A 22,105-nucleotide genomic window follows, 5' to 3' on the forward strand; every position below is an offset into this window, starting at 1 on the left:
AGTGCTGGTTTGGTGGAGGTATAGTCCTTTAGCTTTCTTTTGTCTGGGAAACTCCTTATTTTGCCTTCCATTTTAATTGAGACCCTTGCTGGGTAGAGCAGTCTAGGTTGCAGACTTTTGCTTTTCATTACTTGAAATATTTCTTGCCACTCCCTTCTGGCTTGCAGGGTTTCTGTTTAGAAGTTATCTGCTAGCCACATTGGGGCTCCCTTATATGTTACTACCTCTTTTTCCCTTGCTTGCTTTAGGATTCTCTGTTTGTCTTTGATATTTGCCATTTTTATGATGATGTGTCTTGGAGTGGGCCTCATTGGGTTCCTCTTGGATAGGACCCTCTGTGCTTCCTGGAATTGTGTGACTTTTTCTCTCTTCCAATGAGGGACGTTTTCCATCATTACTTTTTTAAACAGGTCCTTTATCCCTTCTTCATCCTCTTCTCCTTCTGGTATCCCTATTATACAGATATTACTTTTCAGGTTGTCCTGCATTTCCCTAAATGCTTCTTCATTCTTTTTGAGTCTTTTTTTATTTTCTTGCTCTTTCTGGGAGCTGTTTTCTACCTTGTCCTCCAGCTCGCTGATTTGATCCTCTGCTTCATTGAGCCTGCTTTTGATTCCTTCTACTGTGTTCTTCAATTCAGAAATGGTATTCTTCATTTCCTCTTGTCTCTTATTGATAGTTTCTATGTCCTTTTTCATGCTGATATAGTTTGCAGTAAGTTCCTTGTAGTTTCTCTGTAGATATTTGTAATTCTCTCTGAGCTCACTGAGCTAGAACTGTTGTTTGAAACTCAATATCTGACAGTTTACTTGCCTCTATTTCATTTAGTTCTCTTTCTAGGGATTGCTTGTTTCCCTTTGAGTGGGGCGTATTTCTTTGTCTTCCCATTATTTGTGAGACTCTTCTCTTTTGCTTCTGATTCTTAAGTTGATCTGTCTTGATCTCCTGACTTTGTGGTGTGAACTTCTCTGGTTGGAAACCACTGTTTTTACTTTCTGGATCTGCCTCTGATGATTTCAGATGTTGTCCCTGTCTGACCTTAGGCATTATGTTCAAGACTTCCAGTAATCTACTCTTTGTGACTGTCTCCTTCAGCTGTTAATCTAGTCACTGCACTCAGCAGGCTGCCTTAAGCAACTCAACGTGGGGCAGAGTCCCTCCTGGGGGCGGGGTATTGGCTCCTCTCTTGCTGCTTCTCTATGGGGAAGGAGTCCACACTGGGATCCCGCCAGCTACTCTCTCAGTTCTCTCCCCAAAGCCTCCACCCCTCCCCTCCCTCTCCCCCCAGGGCCCCTCACCAGCAGGCACACAGGCCCCGGCTGGCTCTGCCTAGCAAGATGGCTGCTGCGGGACGCCCGGCTACTCTCTCAGTTCTTTCCCCAAAGCCTCCTTCCCCAGTGTCTCCTCAGGCATCTCTAGCCCACTATGCCCCCATCTTTGCCGGAGACCAGGGTAAGTGGCTGCAAATAAAAATTTATGCGTTGGCCCTTTAAACAGTTCTTTGCATCTCCAGCCACCTGTCTCTGGCTGAGAGCAACCCTGCCGCTTTTTGCAGCTGGCTCTTTTCTGTGTATTTTTTGGGCTCTGGTGCTGTGGGCCAGAGATCCCTGTTTTTGGTTTAGACCCTGCCCTTCTCAGGGGGATCCAGCTGGCTGTTTCAATATCCTTCTGGTGCTGCTGCCCATCGGCGCCCCGTCTGCCTTCTCAGGTCTGTACCGCGCTCCTCACCAGTTAGATTGCGCTAAAGCTGATTCTTCTGTCGGAGGTTATAAGGCTCCTCTTTCACTGTTCAGTTGTTTGTTCCAGGAGCTTTCTCCACAATTGAGTTTTAATTCCAGGTTGGTCCTGGGAGGAGGTCAGTGTGACTTCCAGTCACTCCTCTGTCATCTTGATTCTCCTAATCACGGCGATCGTTTTAAATGTAAAGTTCTTGCTTAAAATTTTGTAATGTAAGAATCAATCAATTAATTAAAAATCCTCATCTATAGCTCCTACTATATGCCAGCATCAGCACTTTATAGATGTTAACCCATTGAATCCTTATTACATTTTCAGTTGTATATTTCCTCAGACCTGGAAAATATTTATAACTGTCTATGTTTAGAAGGTTTAGCCAAAAGATACAATCATATAGGGTTTGGGTTTATTTGCATTCAGCATCATGAGCAGTTGCACAGCATCATTGGCCAATGTGTTATAACGGAGACTTTGGTGAAAATTAAAATGACTTCAGGTTTAAGTCAAGATTCACAGGGAAGAGCTCTGACATGAGGCCACTCAAAGACATTGAACTGGCTGTAATTTGTGGAGAAAGATAAACATTATTAGAAGGATAATTTTATACTTATTGCTATACTGACATAGGCCTGATTAAAAGTAAATTTTTGAACAAATTTGCCAAAAAGGCCACCTTCAATAAATTTTTAAATTTCATTTCTTTCCAGAGCACTGAGAGTGCCCTTGGTTGTCTGCCTTCCTCTGTCCCCAACCTGAATGGGTCTTAATTTATCCGGATAAATTAAAAAATTCTAAATTTTAAAAAATATGACAGTTTCGTTAGTTGCTTTTGAGTATTACAAATAACCTGGATTTTGTGCAGAATATTTTTACCCTTTGAGACATGTTTTTATCTTTTGTCACTGAAAGATTAAACCCTTTCTAGGGGAGGAAAGTCCTTGCTGAATGTTTTGTGGGGCCAGTGAGGGCTTTGATTAAAACCAAAGAGGAACCAGTCTCAGAATTTCGATTACAACAAAACAAACTTATTTTGAAAATGTGTTCATCTCTCACTGAGCAGCATGATTATTTCAAATGTTTGCAAAACCTGATAGTTTTGCCATCAAGACAGTACTGTTTGCAGTCATACTCAGGCTTGTCTGCAGCTGGAGGATGCCAACGTCCTTGACTTTAAAGAGAGCCAGAGATATGACCTTAGTGGGAATTCACTACAAAAAAGCAATTAGAAATTATCCATAAATATAATATGTTTAAAAATGCTCATTCATTTATTCATTAAATATTTTTCTTAGTGCCCTTCATGTGTCAGACACTGTTCTAAGTGCTAAAGCAATGGAGATGGATGAGACTGGCCAGATCCCTTCTAACAAGGAGGTTACATTCTTCCGGGGGGTGAGGGGGGGGGGGGCTGGTGGTTGCCAGGGGTTGGGGCTCTTTGGAGAGAGAGAGATCATAAGTAAATAAATAGCAGGACATTGTCAAATAATGCTAGGTGCTGTTAGTGAGGGTGGAGATGGACTCTTTTAGGTTGGATGGTTAAGGAAGGTCTCATGAGAATAGCCCTGGATGCGGAAAAAGAGCCAGCCCTGGGAAGATATGTGGGCAGGATGGTTGGGCAGAAGGAACAATCAGCACAAAACCTAGTGGGGGAAATGACTTTGTAGTGTGTGACAAAAGGAAGGCCATTAACTGGAGCAAGGGGAGCACAGGATGAAGGTGTAGGATTTGAGGATAGAGAAAAAGGGACTTTGTAGTTCATGGTGAGGTTGGGTTAAAATTGGTTTGAAAACCATTCAAGGGTTTCTTAACAAGGGAATGATATGATCTGATACATTGTTTTAAAAGAGCACTTTAGCTGCTGGACAGAGAATGGGTTATGCTGGAGCAGCAATGCAGCAGAAAAGTTGTTTGCTTGAAATTTCGTTTGATAACATCAGTAATGAATAAATTTGCTAGAACTTATATTGGGGAGTATGGCAAATAATAAATCACTGTTAACTAAAGATTAGCTTGTGAGTAGCAGAGGAAATACTTTCAAAATTATTCCCCACCAGGAGTGAAATAAAATTATAGTTTGTGGCAAAAATTTTCAAAGAAACATATTTAGTTATACCTTATTTTACTGGGTTAATGTCCTCCATATATCTTCTCTGCTGGTTTAGTAAAAAGGGCATCTCAATGAGTATTCATTTAGTTAAGAGTATGAAATTATCCAGTTGTGTTTTGCTTTTGAGATGAAGTTATTTGGCTCTCTTTTAATCACGTGCATACACACACACACAAATTAGAAAATTCCATGTTTTAGTCATAAATTGCTCTCTGTTTCTTGACCCTAGAGAAATACCCTAATAATTATTTACAAAAGAGAAAATTTCAGCCATTACTGCATTTGTGATTTTATTATGAATGACACTCACATACATACACTGGTAGGAGAGCACACCTTGTGTATCAGATGGGCCATGGGCCTGGAGTTTACATTTTTCTTGTTTCGAGTTTATTTAGGCTTTGACTCTGGAATTAAAAAAAAATACTGTTGATTTTAATATCCCAGTTCTTACTGTCTAAACTATGTAAAACATGAACAAAGCAGCTCATTTTATTTTGCAGAACTTTTCTATAGGGCCTTAAAACATTTTAAAATTTGAATGTCCCATAGGAGTGAATCTTCCTGGGCAGAGAGAGAGAGAAATGTCTCCACCTAACGATCCTCAGCAAATTCTGAGTAAAGAAGAGACTGTGCTTTCCTAGTTGAGATGCTTAACTATTCTCTAGCTTGTGTTATTGGAAAGAGGATCGGTGGTACTCATTCCCGAATTAGGCCTCTCTGAGCTCCTGACTTGAAAAAGTAATTGAGCTTCCCACTTCAGTTCTGCATTCACTTACTAAATATTTCGCAGGCATGTACTATATGCAAAGATATCTTAATTTATATTGTCTGTACCAATGAACAACTTTATCAGTGCTGACTCTACAACATGTGACTATACTGAATCGCCTAAACTTATACTTGAATTTCCTTCTAATTAGGTGAGCTCCTAAAGCCTATTATTGTAGGGTATAGAAATATATGACTATGTGAGTTTGGACATACTGGTCACATGTTCTTTGGCAAATTATTAAGGATCTTTGTGAGCTTCAATTTTAATTTTTCTAAAAAAAGATATGGACAATAATACTGATTATATCACTGATTTGATCAAGTAACATGTGAGTATTCACATGATACCTACCTGGTAAGTATCCAGTGAAAGGTGCTGTGTGATTGTTGTTAATACAATTATAACAGTTATTCCATTTGGTACTGAATTTTACTAAACTCGGCGGTAATTTGAAAAACATTCACTGAGTGACTACCATGGACGTTTGCACAAGTGCTACATGGGTGTATAAACACGACTAAAATGGGATCCTAACTTCAAAGGAATTTATAGTTTATTTGGGGAGGCGTGAGCAGAACTGCTCTATTACAAAAGAACCCTGTGAGCAAGTGCCCATGGCGTTCCAAGGAGCAGCTCTGATGAGAAACTGTCTGTGTTTAGCCTACGTCTAATGACTAAGGGTAGAGAGTTCTCGATCAAAGATTTCTTGAGTTTAGGTTCATTGTGGTCTCTGGTGGTCTTTGAGTTTAGTGAAGTAGTGAGTTCTCTTCTAGAAATGCAATTCTTATCTTTTGATTTAATCATTGATTTATAAACTTCCTTTTTTCATTCTTGTTTTAAATTGCCTCATCTTTTTTTTTCACACTGATTTCTTTTCCATAAACTTGTAGCAAATGCCATTTTAGCGTAATACCACTTTTTTTTTTTTTCCATGATGTGCTTCTTAGTTTGAATGTGTTTAATAAGGTCAATTTTTTGCTAAGATACCAACCAGAGACAATGTTACCTTTTGGGATTTGAAGCCTTTGCAATTGGAAATTAGAAGGGTTTGGGATCTTGTATTTTTTTCTTCTTAACCCTACAGTGAAATCTGAAGGCTAGTTCAGACAATCTTCTTTAGCAAATCATTCACCTGAATACAAAGCCCAATTTCTTGTGGATTACCTATATTTATCTCATCTTGTTTATTCTGGGAAAAGTCATGTTCTTTTAAGTGAGGCCATTTTTGTGGTGTTATTTGCAAAACCTCTTAAGAATACAATGTCTTCTATATAACCACAGAAGAAAGGCTTGGATTTCTGGTATTGCAAATAATACCACAAAACTTGGTAGCTTGATGGAAAAAATTGCAGAGAATTTATACAATGGAAAGAAGGGAGTTGGAATTGTAGCCACAGTTTCACAGAAGTACAAGGAAGAAGTTTTCTGAGGTTTGGTGACAATTCCCCAAGGGAGAGAGAACCACCTCGGTACCTGTGGTGATCGTTTTCAGACCTACTTGTTAGATTACTTAGACCTTTGGTAGTGATATGTGTGAATCATTAGTGCAATTTGGTGACAGTTTGCCTTCAGTTTAGGATCAATCATAGTTAAACTGTACAGAGGGTGTCTCAGTAGCCTAGTCTTAAATGTGTTTATAAAGTGAAAACAATTTGACCTCTTAAGCTACTTTTTATGTTAAATTTACTTATTACTCTGGTGGTGTTTGTAAAAGTACTTAAAGTTGTGGATGTGCTTTCATTACTATCTTTGGATTATTCTGCGGGTTGAAAATCAGGCTCCATGAGTGATATTTAACCTTATTTCACAATTTGAAGACAGGTAATGTCAAGGTCGGCAACATTCACATCCTTGGAACCACTGAGCTCATGCAGGGAGATACAATCTGAGTTACACTTCTTTACTCTGTCCCCTCAGTCTGGATAGGATGGGTAGTCTGCTGGTTAAGTGTAGGCCACGTGATAGTTCTGCTTTCTTACATTCCCATTCTCCAGCTCTGTAGACACCTCCCTCTCCCTTCTATGCCAGCTCTGCATTTTGATCCCTGCAATCTTTTAGATAAGCCATCTTGCCTTATTTATCTAAATGTATCCTAGTCTCTTTTTCGTGAGTACAGGAAAAATATTGAGAGAAATTCTTCAAAGTGGAAGACTAAAGTTTGTCCTTCCCAGTCAAGTCTGGGAGAGACATATAATAATCACTTAATTATATTAAATTAAATAATCAATTAATTATTAAGGTACAAGGCTTTTTTTTTTCCCCCACCAGGCACATGCCTTTGTGGAAGAACTACTTATTTATTGCCTATGCTGTTCTGATTGGTGCCAAATGTTCTAATATGTTAGGTATTACCATTGATATGGTATATTTTTATAAGTGAAATAATATATTTTCATTGTATAAAATTTGAAAAATGCAGAAAAGAAATTAAAAAAGTAAGTCCTTTTTAAAACCTTGTTTATTTCTTTAATAAATTCCTAAATACTCATAATTTCCAAAAAATTATTTATTTATTTTTAGAGAGGAGAAGGGAGGGAGAAAGAGAGGGAAAGAAACACCAGTGTGTGGTTGCCTCCTGAGCACTGCCCACTGGGGACCTGGCCCACAACCTAGGCTTGTGCCCTGACTGGGAATCGAACAGGGTGACCTTTTGGTTTGCAGGCTGGCACCCAATCCACTGAGCCACATCAGCCAGGACATAAATACTCATAATTTTTATGCTATTTTACATGGTATTTTTATTATAGTTTATAGTTTGTAATGTTAGTATAGGGAAATGTTTTTGATATTCTAAGTTGGTCATGTATTTAACAACTTGTTTAACTCCTTTATTGGCTTCTATCATGTGTTGGTACTAATCACTATCAGATAACAAACGTTCATCTCTTTTCTTCAAATTCTTATATACCTCGTTTTTTTCTTAAAGTGTTAACCAGGAATTATAATACTATGTTAAGCAGTGATAGTATAATGGGTGTACTTGTCTTGTTTCAGATCTTAAAATGCACCTATATTTTTTCCATTAAGTGTAATGACTGTTGTAGATTTTGTATGTAGACTTCATGGTTTCCTAATTTAATTCCCTCATAAGTACTGTATTAGTTTTCTATTGCTACGTAACAAATCCCCACTAAGTTAGAAGTGTGAAACAGTGCCCACTTTATTACTCCCAGTTGTGCAGGTCAGAAGCCTGGGTGGGTTCAACTGTGCTCTCTGCACAGGGAACTAAATCAAGGTAAGGTATGTATCTGAAGTGCTGGGAATTATATGGCAGAGGGTAAATTTGATCAGGGATGTTCTCAAGTGAATGTTAGAGCATACATTGAGTTATAGTAAGGAAGATAAACTTTAGTTTGCTATTCAGATGCCCGAAAGAAAAATTAGAAGTGTAACTATATTCTTCCAGAGAAATAAGTTCAGGAAAAAAAAATCTTAATGAGCAAGAAGCTGTCTTTTATCTTTGTGACCAAACTACCAGATTGACTGAAGCGTCACCATGAAATGGAATTATTTTTGATTAAATTGACTGTGTAATCTGCAAGGTCTGATTTTTTTGCCTGACCAGATGTGTATGTTGATTTTATTTTGATCTATACTCATATTAAACTTTGAAGTTAATTAGACATTGGTTATAATCTTGGCCAAGGCCCTTTTTAGTTGTGTTGTGTGTCTCAATTTGTTCATTGTAAAGAAGATATAAAACTTACCTCTAATGTTACCGACAATAATATTACAAACTTCTGTAGTAGTAAACCAGCTTTGCAACTGGAAATTTCTCTTTGGCAAAACATAATGTATTTCAGAGTGGAGGTTTTACTGAAACACCTTACTGCAACAATCTCTTTTTGCTATTAACAGTCTTGCCACTGGTTAAAGCAGTCTTTTGTTCCTAAAACAGTCTGCCTCCAATACTTCAACTGACTTCTATTTAGTTGCTTTCTCTTTGTTTCATAGATGAATTACTAATAAATACTTTAATTGTCACACTTTAGATAAACATTTCTTGATTAGGGTGAAAGTGCATCTTTCATTGCCTGTGTTTAGAGCATAACCAATATTTTGTTAGACTAACTTTGGTTTGAAATAGGTAATTATGGCTAGAAAGAACCAGAGTATATAGTGCTGTTAAAAGAACAGCTCAAAGTAAAATGCCTTGAATATCTGTTATAACAAGGCAGGACATAAAAGCAAACATACATATTTTCATACACATGTTTTCCTCTTCTAAGGCCTAAAAACTTTGCCTACTGATTCCTTATTTTCATCATTGCCAAAGAGCTGAAATGGTGGAGTAAGGATAACAATTAGAAGTTTGTGTTAAAAAAAATTAAAAAACAAGAACTAAAAGGACATCTGAAGGTCAGTTGAAAGTCAAAAGAATAAGAAAGAGACTGCGAAAATGAAAACAATGTCATTTTTTATAGGGTAGATATGAAGAAAAAAAATGCTGAGCTTTGTCTTAGTCTAGTACTTTACATCTATTAGTTTATACCTAAAAAAAAAAGAAAAAGGCCTTTACATTCTGAGACAGATAGCTGTCCTCCTCCCTTACCTCCCCTGTCTTTCTGAGGGACACCTCAGATGTGTGCTACTCAATTCCTCTGACTTACCTGCCAGCGTACATCTGTTACAGTGTTATAGGCATAAGAGATTTGGAGCAATACATTTATTAGCATATGTTTCTGATTTATATTAGTGGGAGTATTTTAATAGAAATACTGAGCAAGAGAGTGCTAGAATCAGCTAGAAGAGCACTAGACATAGGCAAACAGAAATAGAAACCTAGAGAGTTAAAATTAAGGCCTACTAATGCCTGGGAGGCTAATACATGAATCCTTACCATCTCCTGCTCTTTTTCGGGGAGTGTGGGGAGAAAAAGTTTGTTTTATTAGTCTTCATTCCATTTTTACATACCATTTCACCTGTTATTTTATCACAAGACCTTCCATAAAATAAGGGAGAATTAATTGTAGTGATGGCTGAGGAGTAATTTACTAAATCAGAAGCAGTTATGTTTTAAGGCTTTGTATGTACAGGCGTGCCTTATCCAGCTTTTTATTGTAGATGCATATCAAGCAATCGACAAGACATTTAACTATAATTTTCCAACAATAAAATTATCCTCAATTTGTACTCTGAAGTGTTTTTTTTGTTATATAAAGCAAAATTATTTAATTATTTAATAGGTAATGTTTATCACATGCAATGTTTTGCATTTTTCAGATTGCCTAATCATTTACTGCTGCACAGTATACCATACATATGTGAGTGTTGCACAGAAAATATACTACATGTTGTGTGTATACTCATGGGCATATTTCTATTTATAAATAATGCTGATTCTATAGAGATGTGTCTACAAACAGATAATCTATAGTCTTAAACCAGTTGGTTTTCTTCTGGTTCATACCAACTAACCTCTTTCTCTTTCAATATTGTATACAAATTTTTTTTAATAAATTTTTTTCAATTACAGTTTACATTCAATATTATTTTGTATGAATTTCAGTGTACAGCATAGTGGTTAGACAATCATATACTTTACAAATTGTTCCCCCTGCTATATACAGTACCCATCTGAAACCATACGTAGTTATTACAATATTATTGACTATATTTTTGTGCTGTACTTAACATCCCCATGACTGTTTTGTGACTACCAATCTGTATTTCTCACTCCCTTCAGCTTTTTCACTCAGTGCCCCAACCTCCTTTCTGGCAACTATCCGTTTGTTCTCTGCATCTATAATTGTCTTGAATTAATTATACTTGTTAAAGTTATAGTTGTTACTAAAGTACACAGAAACCAGCTAGCAGTGTATTCTGAACTCTTTAATGGAGCCACAGCAAATGTATTAGGAGATACTTATATTATTATAAGTAGACATTTATCACTATCAGTATTTTTGCTGTACATTACTGATACATATATTTGACACATATTTATGAAACTTGTTTCCTTTATTGTCCCTTTTCTTTCTTTTTTTAATTGTTTTTCAAGCACAGTTTTCTCCACTCTCCCCCCCCTACTCACCCACATCTCCCACCCTCAATCCTAGCGCCCTTTGGTTTTGTCCATGGGTCCTTTATACATGTTCCTTGATGACCCTTCCCTTTCTTTTCCCTATTATACCCACTCCCCTCTCCTCTGGTTACTGTCAGTTTGTCCTTTATTTCGATGTCTCTAGTTATATTTTGCTGACTTGTTTGTTTTGTTGATTAGGTTCCACTTATAGGTGAGATCACATGGTATTTGTCTTTCACCACGTGGCTTATTTCACTCAGCAAAATGCTCTCCAGTTCTATCCATGCTGTTGTGAAGGGTAGGAGCTCCTTCTTTCTTTCTGCTGTGTAGTATTCCATTGTGTAAATATACCGTAGTTTTTTGATCCATTCATTTATTGATGGGCACTTAGGTTGCTCCTAGTGCTTGGCTATTGTAAATTGTGCTGCTGTGAACATTGGGGTGCATAGGTTCTTTTGAATTGGTGTTTCATGATTCTTAGGTATAATCCCCACAGTGGAATTGCCAGGTCAAAAGGCAGTTCCATTTTTAGCTTTTTGAGGAAATTCCACACGGTTTTCCGCAGTCTGCATTCCTACCAACAGTGTATTAGGGTTTCCTTTTCTCCACAGCCTCACCAGCACTTATTGTTTGTTGATTTGTTGATGATGGCCATTCTGACTGTTGTGTAGTGGTATCTCATTGTGGTGTTAACTTGCATTTCTCTGAAAGTTAGTGATGCTGAGCATCCTCTCATGTCTCTGGGCCCTCAGTATGTCCTCCTTGGTGAAGTGTCCGCTCAGGTCCTTTGCCCATTTTTTAATTGGATTGTTTGTCTTCCTGGAGTGGAGTCATGTGAGTTCTTTATATATTTTAAAGATCTAACCCTTGTCTGAGGTATCATTGACAAATATATTTTCCCATATTGTTGGTTCCCTTTTCATTTTGTTGACATTTTCATTAGCTGTGCAGAATCTTCTTATTTTTATGAAGTCCCCTTTGTTTATTCTTTCCTTTATGTCCCTTGCCCTAGGGTACCTATTGGTGAAAATATTGCTGTGTAGAATGTCTGAGAGTTTCCTGCCTGTGTTCTCCTCTTGGACTTTTATGGTGTTGTGACTTATATTTGTCTTTTATCTATCTTGAGTTTATTTTTGTGTATGGTGTAAGTTGGTGGCCAAATTTCATTTTTTTGCATGTAGCTTTCCAGATCTCCCAACACCATTTGTTGAAGAGGCTATCTTTATTCCATTTTATGCTTCTGCCCCCTTTGTCAAATATTAATTGACCATAGAGACACGGGTTTGTTTCTGGGCTTTCTATTCTGTTCCATTGATCTATGTGTTTGTTCTTATGCCAGTACAAGTAACCAAATTTTTTTATTACATTGACCTCGTAATATAGTTTGATGTCAGGTATTGTGATCCCTTCTACTTTGTTCTTCTTTCACATGATTGCTGTGGCTATTCAGTGTCATTTATGGGTCCATATAAAATTTTTGAAATGTTTGTTCTATATCTGTGAAATATGTCATTGGTATTTTAATAGACATTGTGTTGAATCTATAAATTGTTTCATGTAGTATGGACATTTTGATGATGTTAATACTTCCAATCCATGAATATGGTGTATGCTTCTATTTCTTTGTGTCTTCCTTTAGTTTCTTTCTTCAGTGTTGTGTAGTTTTCTGAGTGCAGGTCTTTCACCTGCTTGGCAAGGTTTGTTCCTAGGTACTTTATCTTTCTTGTTGCTATAGCATATGGGATTTAATTCCTGTTTCTGATATTTCATTGTTCTTGTACAAAAATGCCTTAGATTTCTCAATATTGACTTGTATCTGCTGTTTTGCCAAAGTCACTTATTAGGTCGAGTAGTTTTCTGATGAAGTTTGTAAGGTATTCTATGTACACTATCATGTCATCTGCAAACAACAGTTTTACTTCCTCCTTTCCAATTTAGATGCCTTTTATTTCTTTTTCTTGTCTGATCATTGTGGCTAGGACTTCCAATACTATGTTGAATAGAAGTGGTGAAAGCGGACACCCTTATCTTGTTCCTAATGTTAAGGGGCAAGCTTTCAGTTTTTGCCCGTTGAGTATGGTGTTGGCTGTAGTTTTCTCATATACGGCCTTTATATGTTGAGGTGTGCTCCTTCTACTCCCACTTTGCTGAGTGTTTTTTATCATAAATGGGTGATGTACCTTATTAGATGCCTTTTCCATATCTATTGATATAATCATGTGATTTTTGTGTTTCCTTTATATGATGTGTTGTTTATCGATTTGTGAATATTATACCATCCTTGCATCCTTGGGATGACTCCAATTTGATCATGGTGTATGACCTTTTAATGTATTGCTGGATCTGGTTTGCAAAGATTTTGTTGAGGATTTTAGTGTCTATGTTCATCAGCGATATTCATCTATAGTTTTCTTTCTTTGTTATGTCTTTATCTGGTGTTGGGATTAGGATGATGCTGACCTCATAAAAGAGTTTGGGAAGCTTCCCTCTTCTTGGACTTTTTGGAATAGTCTGAGAAGTATAGGGGTTAACTCGTTCTTAAGTGTTTTGTAAAGTTCTCCTGTGAAATTGTCTGGTCCAGGGCTTTTGTGTACTGGGAGCTTTCTGATTACTGCTTCAGTTTCACCAGCTGTTATCATTCTGTTCAGGCTTTCTGCTTCTTCTTGACTTAGTTTTAGAAGGTTATATTTTTCTAGAAATGTGTCCATTTCACCCACGTTTTCAGATTTCTTGACATATAGTTTTTTGTAGTAATTTCTTACAATCCTTTGTATTTCTCCATCTCCTGCTCTTTAAAGCCTGACTGCACCTTATTTTAGTTGAGTGACCTTGAGCTATTTAACTTCTCTGTGCCTTAGCTCCTTTGTCATAATGTAGGGAAAATACTGCTTTCCTTAAAGAGTTGTTAATGGGATTGAATAGGATAATAAATATAAAGTATTAAAACCATGCCTGGAGCATAGTAGGTACTCAGTAGATGTTAGCTATTATTTTCTTTTTATCACCTTGTTCATAAATGTAGCATAGCACTACTGGTCTCATTACTGGGAGTGATGTAGTGAAAGGTCACAGGCTTTGAAACCAGATAGACTTGGGCTTAAATCCTGCCTCTGCCACATACCAGCATTGTGAACTGGGTAAGTTAACATCTTTATGATTTAGTTTTCTTATCTGCAGTAGAGGAAAAGCAATAACTACACTGGGCATTTAGTCAAGATGAAATGGGTTAATGTGTATATATATATAAAGTGCCAATATGACTTTTCTGTTCCCTTACCCTGCCTTCCTTGAAAACACAGTGGGGTAAAGAACTCCATTGTTCCTACTGTGCCTAACCCACCCCAGTGGACCGGGTCTTCTGCACCACCGCTGTGGCGGGAGGAGTCAGCTACTGAGAGGAATATTCCATGGCCTGCAGTACATGGACCAAAGCTTCTCTAAAGTTAAATTAAGCTAATTGATTAGCCAACAAGTTTAACCGTGGTTGCATCTAACAACTTACTATGGAGAAGATTTAGGGATAGCCATGATAAAGGCCTCGAAGACAGAGAAATCCGTTGCAGCACATTGAATATACCCTCCCCACCTCCACTCCTGCCATTTCCAAGCTCCCAAACCCATCTGAGATCTGACCAGGAGGGAATCCCTGCATCCGTCTCTCCTTTTCACCCTCCCCAGTTATTCCCAGTTTTGGCCAGAGACTACGACCCTTACCGAAGGATAGTAAAGGCTTCTGGGGAGATGTTTGACATACCACATTAAAACAATTAAAAATATAAAACTCATTTAATTGTACCACTTTCCTTTAACCTTAAGTAAATAAGCACTTTTGGGTGGACTAGAAATTAATAGTCTCAAAAAGTCTGAGGCATTCCTTAAAACACACATTTACACAAATTTTTGTTCTTTTTTTTAAACGTATGTCATAGGGTTGTAATGAGGATTAATTGATCTAATAGAAAAAGAACCTTCCCAGCATAGGGAAATACTCAATTCTAGTTTTTGTTGTTATTATTCATGACTGAATCTGTCACTCCTAGGTGGTATAGCATGGTGCTCTGGTTCCCAGGAGACTCTGCCTTCCCCGTGATTCAGGATGCCATAACTGCTAGTCATTTCTGTGATAGAGTCTGCAGTTGTTCTCATTCCGTTATAACTAATTTACTTTCATTGTAATTCAGTACAATCTCTGTTTGATGTGTAGAACATATTTTATGATTGTATTCATTTTACATTTCCTATTTTTTCCCTTAAATAACCACATGCAACATATATAAATTTTATTTATTTTTAATGTTTATTATTTTGGTATTCCACGTTAAATGGCCGTATTTTATTCCCTCAAAAGTGTCATAAAAGGAAATTACAACATTATTTTGTAAGGACTAGCAGCAGGGAACTGTGGACAATTATTCCTTGGTGCTCTGGCATAAAGATTCCCACTAAACAGACTAAAGAAAAGTATCTGAAAAAAGAAAAGAAAAGAAAAGGTCTGAAAACACATGGATTTTACACACAAACCTTCTCTAGAAAGATTAACTTTTTGGTTTTTCAAGTATTTATTTTTCCCCTATGTACTGTTCAGCTTAAAATATTTTATTTTACACATTCTCTCCTCAGCTGGCATGAAAGAGTGAAGATGCATATAAAATATTATGATTTGGGATTGTCCCATTTTGAAGGAAGCAGTTTGTATATAACATGTTCTGTCTTCTCATTTCTTTGCAATTTTCAAAGTCTTTAGGCAGAGACAGGAGTGTGGTGTCATTTTGGCCCTTGGTTAATTCTCTACCAACAGATCAAGCAAAAAGTGGTTCACCCACACAACTATTTATTTCACAGACACTGAGGTACACTTTGGGGTGGGCAACTTTTCACAGCTCTTGAAAAGCTGGTATACAAGAATTACCATACCTTTGGGCCTTTTATTCCTTCCTATTGTAATATTTCTGCGTTATCTCTGAATCACTCATATGTGCAAAATACTGCGTTAGTTTTAATGAGTATTCAATAAATGGAAAATGATTGAAATATAATTACCTTCTGTGTTCAGAAATGTAGAAATTTATAAAATTTGGGTATGGATGAAGCTCATAGTTGGAAAGGTACATCCCGTCAGAGCCCCTACATGGCAATCTGCTGACTTTCTTTTTACGCCTCATGTTCTGGAGTTGCACAAGAGTAAGCTTTTTTTTTTTCCTGAAGATTCTTGTGCTCACTGTTGCAGTGAAATAATCAATTTAAAGAATAAACACTATTAAGTTAAATCACCAAAAATATATTTAACTCTAAAAGTCATCTGTTGAATTGATACGGATTTGGTGATTTGTATAATGTGCCTTTTCCAAAACTGCCATTGAAGTTAAATTAAAATTAAATTTCTCATTTGCTAATACTCACAGGTGCTGTGACATTTAAAAAATCAACCATTTATACACAGTTCTTTAGACAGTAGTATCCAAACTAACACATAGATTAAACTTCTCACGTGGAGATGCCATAGAATGAATGGTCCCTTGGCAAAGCTTCCAGATGGACTCTTCATATTCTGGTAAGGCTGGACTGTAATCACATAATGACAACTAGCCCCTATCGCTGTGATTAGTCAAGTACCAAACCTGAAGATCCGTCTTTGGATGATAATGTTATAAGGGACAATAACTTTTAAATTAATGAATTATACTTCTGTGTACTCTTTCATTCCCCAAAGGACTGTCCCTGAGTTAGTTTTCTCTGATGACAGAAAGAGGGAAAGGAATGGTCTACTTCTTGGAATAAGAAAATAGCCATTTCAGAGACTAGATGAGACCATGTGTAATTGTGATAGACATTGTTCATATGAAAATAGATGTTTATAATATTCTAAAATGGTTTTGTACCTAAAGATTTGGACATTCTACCAGAAATGGTTTTAATTAAATATTCATTTAAATTTCCATAAAAAATAGTGCCAAGGAGAAATTCAGACCAACTACAGTGGAATCACCATAAGTTCAAAATTAGTCTTTAGTCAGTCTGAATAACTGAAGTTTGGGCATACTAGAAAAATTGCAAAAAAGTACACTTTTTAATGACCACATCTGGGGCCATATACCAGTAAATAGCCCTGCCTGTGACATGTTTTACATGTTTTTGTTATATCAATTACAACATCATAATTTTGCTCTTGTCAGTCTTTCCTCATAAGGACTTCATTTTAAAAAATATCAACTTCCTTACTGTCTGCCATTTGCTAGGAATACTACAGAGAAAGAATCAGACAAAAAAATGCTTTCAAGAGTATCTTTTAGTGTGAGAGAGCGAGAAATAAAAACTAAATAAATAAGCAAAATATATCATGTTAGATAGGATTCTTCTAAATATTTATCTCTGCATCACTGGCATCTAGCACAATACATAGACGCAGTAGACAATCAGAAACTACTCACTGCTATATTGGTTTACTTTAATGGTTATGCAAAGAAAAAAGAAGCGTAGTTCTTGCATTTACCATTGCTTTTAATGAGAACAGGCACTGGAGTCCTGACATTGACTAACAGAGATACAGAGGAAATTTGTAGGGTAGGGGATAATGGAATAACTTCCAGAATATAACTTTAGCGAACATGAGCTCTGTTATCTGTGAGTAAAGTAGCCTGTCATCTCAACTGGTCATCTCAATGACTGACATAATTGTATTATGTGGCCTAAATTAATGGAGATTTTATTGCAAGTGTTAATTATTTCATTCTTTGCACCTGGTAATGAACATAAACTTTTCTTCCAATACATTTCATTGACTTTGGTATTTCTTTCTTATCTTAGTTTTGAGTGTCTCAGAGGTATCATATTAATTAATTGATTTTTCCATAGGGTATCTGAATACTTGGCCCTGTCCACTTCTCAGTTAGAATTCTAATCATCGCTATAACAATGATGAAAAATTGTAACATGTCAAAATCCAAAGAAAGATATTTTAGAGAATAACACATAATGATTGAATGTGCCAGGTAGCTCTCAGGAACTAGATGAAAGGCTATGTGTATGATGAGACTGTGTACATGACCTTCTGGAATACAGGGGCACATGTGCTGGCCAGAGAAGAACACTTTCAAGGCTTGTGCAATGGCTCTTGACAGAGCCCATGAAGAGTGGCAGACTTTCCTCATTCTTGCCCCCACTTCCTTACTTCTGCCAGTCTTAACAGGGATTGAATTTTTCAGGCAAGTCTGTGCACCTTGCTCACTTACACATAGACATGCATAAATAATGCTCATTAGTTCTGATTCTTTAGTACAATAGTATATTTCCATAAATTACTCAGAAAAAGCATAAATTACGAAAGGAATACATGACTTATCTAAAAAATATTAGTAAATTAAAGACAAACCAAAGGAGAAAATAAAAATTCTCTGTCACTCTACTATCTAGGGTTTATCAATGAAAACGCTGATATATATCACAGTTTTTTTCCTATGCATGCACCAAATTACATATATATATTATGTGTGTGTGTGTATGTGTGTATATGTGTGTGTTTATATATATATAAAATTTGCATGCACCAAATTACATATATATTTTATATGTGTGTGTGTGTATATATATGTGTGTGTTTGTATATATATATAAAATTTGCAAAATTGGGATCACACAGTCAATACAATTTAGTAACTTGCTTTTTAAATGAAAATGCTGATATAGATCACAGTCTTTTTCCCCTGCATGCACCAAATTATATATATGTATTATATATGTGTGTGTGTGTTTATATATATGTATATATATATAAAATTTGCAAAATTGGGATCACACAGTCAATACAATTTGGTAACTTGCTTTTTAAAATGTTAATACTGAATCATAAACATTAATGTTTGCATAGTTTTCCATTACATGAAATCATAGTTTTATTTTTTGATATATAAGTGATCCCAAATAATCAATGACACACTATTATCAATAATGTACTAATGATCAGTCTTTTACGTAAATACTCCACCCACATCTTTGTTGGTGGCTAAGTGATTGGTGCTTCTCCCAGCCAGACTCTGGAGCAACCTCTCTTCCAGGCTGGGCAGGTAGTGGGTGGATGGGGAGAGGGTGAGGGCGAAGGCCAGGGTACTGTCTGGCATTCTGGAGAGAAGCGTGGGCACTGGCTTCTCTCAGCAGAAGACTCAATGCCTTTTCACAGTGCTGGTGACACTGCTGTTTGCAGAGGAGAGAGGAGACTTAAAAAAGTGCATGCTCAAGCATTTAAAATTTGCTAATTTCTAAACCAGGCCCAGCTCTTTCATGCGATTTATAGTATCTTTTTTCCATCTACGCAGAACAGTATCTTGACTGGGCTCAGAGATCTTCAGAAACACACCTAGTCATTAAGAGGAAGTGCATTCATTTAATATTTGTGAGGCAAGAAATATTTATTCATTCATTCATTCTTGAACCAACCCCCTAACCCTAACCACCAAACCTGGCAAGTAGAATGTAAGTTCCATGAGGGCAGGCACATGTCTACCTGTTCCGCCATTGTATCTTGAGTGCCTGGCACATTGCCTAGCACATAGCAGATAATCAATAAATATTTGATGAGTTAAAAAAAATTAGTAGTATTATTTCAATCCAACTACCACTTGGGTCTTAGCTCTGCTTTTTTCTAAAAGAAACTAAAAGAAACATTCTGGATATTAGAAATGAATATAGAAGAAGAGATGCTCATAGATATACAGATAAATAGATAAAATTATCTTGCAATGTTGTAAGTGGTATAACTGGGTATGTACAGGCTGCTGAGAAAGCACAAAGGAGGGAGTTACTTGCTAATTCATCTCCGTGAAGTTGGGGAATGTTTCATGGAAGTAGCTTATTTTTCAATGGGGTTCAAAATAAGGAGAATATGTCAGCCAAAGAAAAGGGGGATAGGCAGTTCAAAACAAAGAGTCACGCAAGCCAGTGCTCAGAAATATGTGCATTTGGGACAAGTGAAGCCTACACAGTAGTTGGAGTATAGGGTATTTGCACAGAGATGGGATTGTAGAGGTGCACTTCAGGTGCATAGTCGTGGTGCCAGCTGAGGAGTTTGTACTTTGTTTTGTAAATAATGAAAGTGTTGATAAAGGACATTTATCCTTCAACCATTAATATCATCGGGCCAAATTAAAACATTTCTTTCTGATAACGGTCCATTAAGAAGACCAAGAAGATTTAATTTTCTTCTCATTTGCATTTCAGGCTTTGTTATATCCACTCTTAATCATGGAGGCATAATGGTCTAAGCCTTTGTTAATTTTTGTTTCACCTCTTGTTTATTATTTATTTATTTATTCATTTATTTATTTTCAGAGAGAGGGGAAGGGAAAGAGAAAGAGAGAGAAAGAAACACTGATATGAGAGAGAAACCTTGATTGGTTGCCTTTTCCATGTGCCTTGACTGGAGGCCAAACCTACAACCCAGGCACTTGCCCTGACTGGGAGTCAAACTGGCAACTTTTTGCATTGTAGGACAATACCCAACCAATAGAGCCACACCAGTCAGGGCCATTTATTTCTTATTTGTTTTGATAGCCATACTCTTTTCAACAGTTTTGTATTCTGAAGCTGTTTATTTGGGGTCCAAAGCTGGGTTCATTGATTAGACCAGTTATAATATAGCTGGGACCATTAATGGAACTCATCCCACAAAATGGTCTCTTACATCATGGGTGGTCAGAAAATGGACAAATGAGACCCAAATCTATATTAAATCTCAATGGTAGATCAGAGGGGAACACATTTCCTCAAAGTCCTTAGAAAATCCCATTGTGATTTTGGAATGTTTCAGCTAAGTTAAAGCTATGAGAGATGCAGGAAAGGGAAAATGAAATAGAAGACATTGGTATCATTGTAGTTTCCAAGAAGAAAACTCTAAAAATAAAATTTCAGAAAAATATCATATACCATGTGCAAATTAATATCAGATCCTCTAAATTTATTTTTAAAAACACTTATCTATAGGTAGGTTATCTATAATTTAGCTTAACTATATTTTATTTACACAAATACATTTTATTGAAATATACAAATATGTGTTGGCTTTGAGCTTACTATTCTCAGAAGTAAAAAAAAAAGTTACTAGTGTCAGTGTTTGTTCTCTTGGGTCTTTCTATTTACATACACTTGACTTAACATGTAAGTTATCATTTTTGTAGTTTTGATGTCAATTTCAATTCAAAGAGTTCAGATGTATGCCTCAATGTTTCTGCTATTCTTTTCTTTTTGTCAGTATTTTGCCAAATAACATCACAATGTGGAAGGTGAAATGAATACCACGTGGCGTGGGTAGTTAAGTTAAAAAAAACCCAAAAACTGTAGGACTAAGAAAATGTTTGTAAACTGATTTCCCTTGTTGTTCGTTTTGCAGCTGACAATGGCCAACATTGGAATAAATGGAAATCATTCTATGGAGACCTGTGAAACAACACTTTTTGCTCTCCGAATGGCAACATGGAATCAAATCTTAGATCCCTGGGTGTATATTCTTCTAAGGAAGGCTGTCCTTAAGAATCTCTACAAGGTTGCCAGACGCTGTTGTGGAGTGCATGTCATCAGTTTACATGTTTGGGAGCTTAGCTCCATTAAAAATTCCTTAAAGGTTTCTGCAATTTCTGAGTCACCTGTTGCAGAGAAAATAAATCGGCAATCACCTAGTTTAATAGGACAGCAATTCAGTGTAGGCCTAGGACAAAATTAAGAAAAGTTTGGCAATGTTTTATTTAATTGTGTAAGTATATAAAGCCTAACTGGAAAATTTAAGTGTCAGTGAAGAGTTTCAGGAGCACTTTTGTCAGATGCGGATTTGAAATTTATAAAATTAACTGTATAATTGCACATTTTCACTTTGTTTCGTCAACTGCAGGTACACATGATGAAATAATGCCGTGGAAGTCAAATTGAAAACAATTTTGGGCTTATCTGTGTTATTTCTGCTTTTGGAATGGGTGACTCTATTGAACCCTAAACCATTTACTTGGTTTATTTGCCAAAGAAAGTCTTTGAACTACCTGCATTGTGAAGTAGCTATTGGGGGCTACTGCTCTGTAGCTGTTTCTTATAGACTAGGCTCAATGAAATAGAGCACCCTCATATTTTGATCTGGCCTGTTTTACCCTTCATTATGTAACCTCAGTTAATATATGTATGATTATGTCACATGGGATTCACTGTGGCTTATTGTAATGACCTCCATATATACCAGGTGTGGCTGTCAGGTTGCCTGGTCTTGTGAGCCTATTTAGAATGAGCCTGTTCTTGTCACATTTGACAAATATGACTGCTTACATTGATTGGTATGAAGGTCAATTGTTGTTTGAAGGTTTTCTTTGTAAGTCATAGATTTACATAGTTTTCAAATAATCCCCTTTTCCTTTGAAAATTCTAGTGCACAGAAGTAATTTTTAGAGAAACAAAGGCTCTATCTTAGCACATGTAAAAGTGATTTGCATTA

At 36.5% G+C, this 22,105-nt stretch overlaps 1 protein-coding gene across 1 annotated transcript in view; it reads left to right on the forward strand.

The window, feature by feature from the left end:
* PTGFR (prostaglandin F receptor) overlaps positions 1-21,423 on the forward strand; it is a 38,059-nt gene extending 16,636 nt beyond the window's left edge. The window contains exon 2 of the mRNA XM_054566826.1: positions 21,023-21,423. Coding sequence (XP_054422801.1) covers positions 21,023-21,352 — 330 coding nt within the window. The 3' untranslated portion in view covers positions 21,353-21,423. The remainder of the gene's footprint in view (positions 1-21,022) is intronic.
* Positions 21,424-22,105: the final 682 nt, after the last annotated feature.

Source organism: Pteronotus mesoamericanus, unplaced genomic scaffold, assembly GCF_021234165.1.
Source record: "Pteronotus mesoamericanus isolate MK-2021 breed Mesoamerican mustached bat unplaced genomic scaffold, CSHL_Meso_final contig_181, whole genome shotgun sequence".
Classification (NCBI taxonomy): domain Eukaryota; kingdom Metazoa; phylum Chordata; class Mammalia; order Chiroptera; family Mormoopidae; genus Pteronotus; species Pteronotus mesoamericanus.